The sequence below is a fragment of the Carassius auratus genome, chromosome 44 (assembly GCF_003368295.1).
Source record: "Carassius auratus strain Wakin chromosome 44, ASM336829v1, whole genome shotgun sequence".
In the NCBI taxonomy this organism is placed as follows: domain Eukaryota; kingdom Metazoa; phylum Chordata; class Actinopteri; order Cypriniformes; family Cyprinidae; genus Carassius; species Carassius auratus.
This window is the reverse complement of record NC_039286.1, coordinates 893,106-900,357: the sequence shown is the minus strand read 5'-3', so window position 1 is coordinate 900,357 and position 7,252 is coordinate 893,106. Positions and strand designations below refer to the sequence as shown.

General features: G+C 37.3%; 1 protein-coding gene and 1 long non-coding RNA gene across 2 annotated transcripts; one reads left to right on the top strand and one right to left on the bottom strand.

Moving 5' to 3' along the window:
* The first annotated feature begins 864 nt into the window (after positions 1-864).
* LOC113062041 (granulins) lies at positions 865-2,622 on the top strand. Its single transcript, XM_026231549.1, has 5 exons — positions 865-1,005; positions 1,092-1,286; positions 1,423-1,560; positions 1,960-2,089; positions 2,228-2,622. The coding sequence occupies exons 1-5, from the start codon at positions 913-915 to the stop codon at positions 2,239-2,241; spliced, it is 570 nt and encodes a 189-aa protein (XP_026087334.1). The 5' UTR covers positions 865-912; the 3' UTR covers positions 2,242-2,622.
* Positions 2,489-4,819, bottom strand: LOC113062042 (uncharacterized). Its single transcript, XR_003278497.1, has 2 exons — positions 4,661-4,819; positions 2,489-4,507 (listed from the first exon to the last, which is right to left on the bottom strand). It is a non-coding gene; the product is annotated as an uncharacterized LOC113062042 (long non-coding RNA).
* Between the last annotated feature and the right edge of the window lie 2,433 nt (positions 4,820-7,252).

Below are 7,252 nucleotides of genomic sequence, written 5' to 3'. Positions count from 1 at the left end.
CATGTTCTCGATTACAGTAAAGTCAATTCTATTTCTCCCTCCATTTGTAAAAAGAAACAACAAATCAAACTGAACATGCTTTTCACCAGCTGAAGAAGAGACTACAGGCAGAAAATGGCTGAGTGAAATGCTTTTCTAAGGATGAGACCAAGAACTTGGTGATATCTATGGGTCGTGGAGTCACTGCTGTGATTGCATGCAAGGGATTTGCAGCTAAATTCTAGCTTCCAAACTTTTACATTTGCTTTAAGTTAAATTGTCCAGATAATTATGATCATGAGATACAGGAATGAAACTCTAAAGTTTCTTCTTATGTAAAAAATGTATGAGCTGAAACTGTTCCAATACTTTTGGAGGGCGCTGTAGATATAGATATTTATGAGTGAGAAATATATATACAGAAAACTCAGATCTGTCAGTGGCTCCAAAGTAATGCAAACTTTATGCAACAAGTAATGCAAAAGGTTCTTTTTTTTATTTAATACTTCTTTCAGCAAGGACACATTAAATTGATTGGTGAAATGATTAGAATGATTTCTGAATAATCATGTGACACTAAAGACTGAAATAACAAATGCTAAAAAGTCAGGAATAAGCACAGGAATAAATAACATCTAAAAAAAATATTAAACAGTTATTTAACCGTAATAATATGTTTTTAATTCATTGATTAATTAATGTTTATTACTAATAACAAATACATTGTTAAATAAATGCGTTTGGATGGGAGGAAGTGATCCTCTCACTACCTCTGTAAAGTTCTGCCTCACTCTCATTCCCTTTCTTTCATATCTGATAACATTATGATCATGAAAAAAACTTCTGTATGTTCAGAAAATCATAAAGTGGTATCTAAATGTCCTGATTAAAATCAAACTGAAGAGATTTCCTGTATTTACTGTAGGAGGAGCCATGGGTACATATAAAAGAGGTACAGTCAGAACATCACAGGACCACCCAACCAGCAGCAAAACAATCTACACCAGAGGAGACCCAGACAGCAAGGTAAATGTTCTTATTCTCACTGTCAGGAGAAAAGAAAAAAAAAAAAAGCTACAACAATATAAAACAAATTCCTTTAATGTTTTCAGATGGTTCCAGTGTTGATGTTACTCATGGCAGCTCTTGTAGCTGCAGATGAGCCAATGATGGATCTCTCAGGCCCATTAGAGTCTGACAGTGCCTCTGTTTCTATCATATTCTGTGATGCTTCTACTACATGTCCTAGCGGAACAACGTGCTGTCGTTCTCCTTTTGGTATTTGGTACTGCTGCCCATTCTCAATGGTCAGTGAATCAGTAACTCTTTTATACTCTGTTAAGTTATCAAGTCAAGTCAAGTCAAGTTCATTTATTCGTCTCCCTTGGGAGAAATTTGGTATGTTCCATGTTTAACCCTGGCTCATTCTTCCCACTCTTTCAGGGTCAGTGCTGCAGAGATGGACGCCATTGCTGTCGTCATGGTTATCACTGCGATGCGTCATCGACCCTTTGTTTGAGGGGGTGGTTGAAACTGCCATCTTCTGCTGAGCCGGCCACCAAGGCTATCCAGAAACCTCAGGTGAGTCAGCACTCTGTATACGATGCTAAAATAATGCAAACTATATGCAACCAGTAATGCAAACCATCCAACCAGTAACTCTGTGTTGTTAGTAATTTAACCTATCACGAAAACAGTGGTTTTCAATCCTGGTCCTGGGGACCCACCGCTCTGCATATTTTGCATGTCTCTCTTTTCTGACATCTGAGCTCTCATCTAATGAACTGATGATCTGAATGAGGTGTGGTAAATAAAGGAGACACACAAAATGTGCAGAGCGATGGAACCCCAGGACCAAGACTGAAAACCACTGTGTAACAATGACCTACATGCATGACAGATAATGACTTCAATGGTATATTATATTCTATTATTCAAAGATATTTATCTGAGCTGCATATGTATTTATCTTTGTTGCAGTCTGTGCCCATTGACCAGGCTCTTAAATGGAAGAGCGAGACTGAGTCAGTTCATTGTGATGGAAATCTCTACTGCTCAACTGAGCAGTTCTGTTGCAAGACAGCAGCCGGCCAGTGGGGTTGCTGCAATGGTAAAACAAACTTTATGTTGCTATCATAATCATGACACTTATATAAATTTAGACGAACATAGGTTTTAATATAACCCATAATCAATAATAAAAATTTGTGTTTGCTCATGTTATTATTTGTATTTCTTTCTTTTATAGAGATGGTGTTGTAAGTAAACAACCCCCGTGACTTGGGTGCAGGTCTTATTAAAGACTTACCAAGTGCAAGAGGCTTTTGTCACACTTTCACGCAGCATTTTCCCTTTGTTAATTTGTTGTTATGGACACTCATTAGTGTCGACTGTATACTATCAATCATTTATTATCACCCCATTTGGTCATGTATTTAAATTGAACTGTTTAACTTCTTGGTTGTCAGGTCTTGTCTCTACTTGCTACTATTCTGTGTTGCATTTACTCTGTTTGGATTATTAAAAACTGCCTGAATTATCATGTGCATTTATTCTAACCAAGTGTGACAGCTTTCAGAAGACAATTACTGTTGATATAGATTCAAGCTGAATTAATGCAAAATAAAACTTTAAAGAACTGCAGTCAAATTTCATTGTCATTTATTCATTGAACTGTTGTTTTTGGATATTTTTAGTTTGTTTGTACTTTTTATAATTTATCATGAATTAATCTTTTAAGGGGACAAATTGTTCTTTCAGTTCAATGTACTTCCAACAGCTTATGTTTTTAATATACTGAAATCTTTTAACCAAAGATTTTAATAAATTAGACTACCATGCTGCTGTAATACTTAGTGTTGCTGTGGCTTATGGTGGAGAAATTAATATTCAACAGCATGCCAATTTCATGCTCCCTCAAAACTTGCCACATCTGTGGCATTGTGCTGTGGGATAAAACTGCACATTGTAGAGTGGCCTTTTATTGTGGCCAGCCTAAGGCACACCTGTGCAATAATCATGTGGTCTAATCAGGATCTTGATATGCTACACCTGAGGTGGATGGATTATCTCGTCAGAGGAAAAGTGCTCATTAACGCAGATTTAGACAGAATTGTGAACAATATTTAATAGAAATAGGCCTTTTGTGTACATAAAAAAAGCCTTAGATCTTTAAGTTCAAGTTCATGAAAAATTGGGGCAAAATCAAAAGTGTTGTGTTTATAATTTTGTTCAGTGTATAGATTTATACAAAATGGATACATCTCACTGGAGGATTAAGGACATTGTAGAGATCGCCTTAATGAAAATGGTCCTGCCATTTGTCAGTAATAATTAACCATTGTTAAGTACAATATATACATAAATGTATATCTACATCTCTCTCTCTCTCTCGATCTATCTATCTATCTATATAATTATCATTTATTTTTTTTCAGGATTACTGTATGACCATGATGGGAAAGTTTCTTATTCTGATTCTGAAAAGACGGTCAAAGATAAAAACCTTTTACTGGTGACCTTTTACTCACTGGCACCTTTCCCACTGCATTCAAGCAGGCTTGGGTAACCCCTCTGCTCAAAAAAAAACAACAACTAATTTTAATAACTTCACTTACAGAAAGCTACAGACCTGTCTCTCTCGTTTCATTCATAGTGAAAACCCTCAAAAGAGTTGTTTTCAACCAGATGTTCCAGATCATTGTTTCTTTTACAGAACCTCAAACTGGAAGCTAACCAATCAGGTTTCAGGACTGGCCATTCAACTTAAACTGTACTACTGTCAGTCACGGAAGCCCTGTGGATTGCAAAAGCTGATTCCAAATCATCAGTTCTTGTTCTGCTGGATCTAGCAGCTGCTTTTGACACTGTCAATCATCAGATCCTTCTGTCTCACCTCTCATCACTGGGCATCACAGGGATTCCACTTCCTGGTCTGAATCCTTTCTCATTGGTAGGTCTTTCAGTGTGGCTTGGGGAGGGGAGGTGTCCAAAGCACATCAACTTATCACTGGGATTCCTCAGGGATCAGTTATTGGACCCCTCCTCTTCTCCATATACACAGCACCACTGGATCCCAACATACAGGCACATGGATTCTCTACCATTGCTATGCTGATGATACACAGCTCTATCTTTCACTCCAACCAGATGATCCAATGGTAGCTGCACAGATCTTAGGCTGCCTGGCAGACATCTCGGCATGGATGAAAGAATATAATCTACAGATCAACTGAATGCAGCCTTGCCTAGGTGAGCATAAGAGGTTTCTTTCATTAAAACTAAAATAAAAATAACAATAATAATTGCGGCTCAAGCTCACTTTAAACATGTTCACTTTGCACTCGTCAGCTTCTGGAACTGAAATAAGTAGACTTCAGTGAACTGCTCTGCTGGGTATTCATCCAGCGCCCTGTACTCCTCGATCACTCCATACAGAGCAAAGAGCTGCACCAGCTCGGTCATCACTCCGATAGCGGGAACCCCTTGAACTATCAAGGAACCGAGACTCCAAGTTGATGGTATACACCTGAAATCAGTGATTCAGTCAAACATATTTGGCTGTGGCTCAAAACCTAGAGAGATGACTAACATCTTTGCAGAGAAGGCGCACACTGATTAGTACGTTATGCTTAAATCACATAATCACATACACTAAAACATTTTTATAAAATAAGCCCACCTTGACAGCTTTGAGGCGTCTTCCCTCTCTGTATTTTGGTCGTGTTTCGGCAACATTTTGTTGCTCATGGTGTTTATACACTTTTTGTGTGTCCCACATAGAGGGATTAGAGACCGAACGGTCCATTTGTGTGGTGAAGCCAGCGACCAAAGAACACAATTCAAAATTCAAAAGTTTTCAAAATACAAGTCTCATTTTTTTAAACGACCATATTAATTGTTATCGTGGTGATTGGCAATTGCAAAATTAATTTTACATATTTTAATTCCTAATTGAACAAGATACGCACCAATTTAATGGCATTTTATTGAACATTTAATAAAAAAAAATCATTAAAATGTAATTTAAAATATAATTAAACCTTGTATTAAATTAACTCATTCAGTCACTCAGGTGTTGTCAAGGTGTATTTCGATTTCGAACCATTCAAATTTTTTACTTCACCAGAAAGATATGAAACTTAGACTTTTGTCACACATCATGCTATGTAAACCACTGATCTATAATAGAGAGTCATAAACGCACACTCATATCGTCTACAGGTGCTGGTCATATAATTAGAATATCATCAAAAAGTTGATTTAACTAATTCCATTCAAAAAGTGAAACTTGTATATTATATTCATTTATTACACACAGACTGATACATTTCAAATGTTTATTTCTTTTCATTTTGATGATTATAACTGGCAACTAAGGAAAATCCCAAATTCACTTTCTCTGAAAATTAGAATATTGTGAAAATGTTCAATATTGAAGACACCTAATGCCCCACCCTAATCAGCTAATAACTCAAAACACCTGCAAAGGCCTTTAAATGGTCTCTCAGTCTAGTTCTGTAGGCCACACAATCATGGGGAAGACTACTGACTTGACAGTTGTCCAAAAGATGATCATTGACATCTTGCACAAGGAGGGCAAAAAGTCATTGCAAAAGAGGCTGGCTGTTCACAGAGCTCTGTGTCCAAGCACATTAATAGAGAGGCGAAGGGAAGGAAAATATGTGGTAGAAAAAAAGTATACAAGCAATAGGGATAACTGCACCCTGGAGAGGATTGTGAACAAAACCCATTCAGAAATGTGGGGAAGATTAACAAAGAGTGGACTGCAGCTGGAGTCAGTGCTTCAAGAACCACTACACACAGACGTATGAAAGACATGAGTTTCAGCTGTCACATTCCTTGTGTGAAGCCACTCTTGAACAACTGACAGCGTCAGAAGCATCTCGCCTGGACTAAAGACAAAAAGGACTGGGCTGCTGCTGAGTGGTCCAAAGTTTTAGCATTTCCTTTGGAAATCAGGGTCCCAGAGTCTGGAGGAAGAGAGGAGAGGCGCACAATCCACGTTGCTTGAGGTCCTTTGTAAAGTTTCCACAGTCAGTGATGGTTTGGGGTGCCATGTCATCTGCTGGTTTTGGTCCACTGTGTTTTCTGAGGTCCAAGGTCAACACAGCCGTATACAAGGAAGTTTTAGAGCACTTCATGCTTCCTGCTGCTGATCAACTTTATGGAGATGCAGATTTCATTTTCCAACAGGACTTGGCACCTGCATACAGTGCCAAAGCTTCCAGGACCTGGTTTAAGAACCATGGTATCCCTGCAAACAAACTCGCCAAAATCCCTGCCAGCAAACTCGCCTGACCTTAACCTCATAGAAAATCTCTGGGGTATTGTGAAGAGGAAGATGCCAGACCCAACATTGCAGAAGGCAAAAGGAACCCCAACTAAGTATTGAGTGCTGTACATGCTCTTACTTTTCATGTTCATACTTTTCAGTTGGCCAAGATTTCTAAAAAATCCTTTCTTTGTATTGGTCTTAAGTAATATTCTGAATTTGGGAATCTAATTATATGACCAACACCTGTACATGATTCAAAAAGGCTAAACAAGTCACTCTTGTTAGCTGTCAGAAACGACCGCCATAGGACATGAATGAAAAACAAAAAGCAAAACAAAAAATAAAATAAAAACACAGTCTAATGTTTCTCCCAAATAAACAAACAAAAGGTTAATTTAATACATATATCTAGCCATTGAATATACACTGAGCAGTGCTCTGTAATATTGCATTTATGCTGTTATTAATGAATTTGTCAAAGATCACAGAACTGTTAAACTTGACTTATTTTAAACCTAAACACAAGATGATTCTTTTGGCAAAAAAAAATAAATAAAAATAAAAAAAATTAATTGGACCAACTCAGAGAGGTCCTGCAGTTCAAAACATGCATGTATACCAATGTAGTCTTTAATATACTTCACATATATATTTCATAAGATAATGACATGATTCTAGATTCAGGTTTCTCTTTTCATTAACTTCTCATAATTTGCTGATACAAGCATTGAGAAGCATCCCTTCTGAAAGAGAAATGTCTTAAGACATTGTATACTCGGAGGTCATATTTGTGATGCATTAACGAAGTTGACAAGGATGATCCAAATGAGTGTCATTTAGGTGAGTTTTCATTGAGAGGCGTTTTTCTACTCATATATTCTCACATAATTGCATTTTTCAAGTGAAGAGTGAGTACGAGTACAGTCTATGATAAACAAGCAAATGTTTGCAGTAAATCTTTTTGAGTTTAGAGTT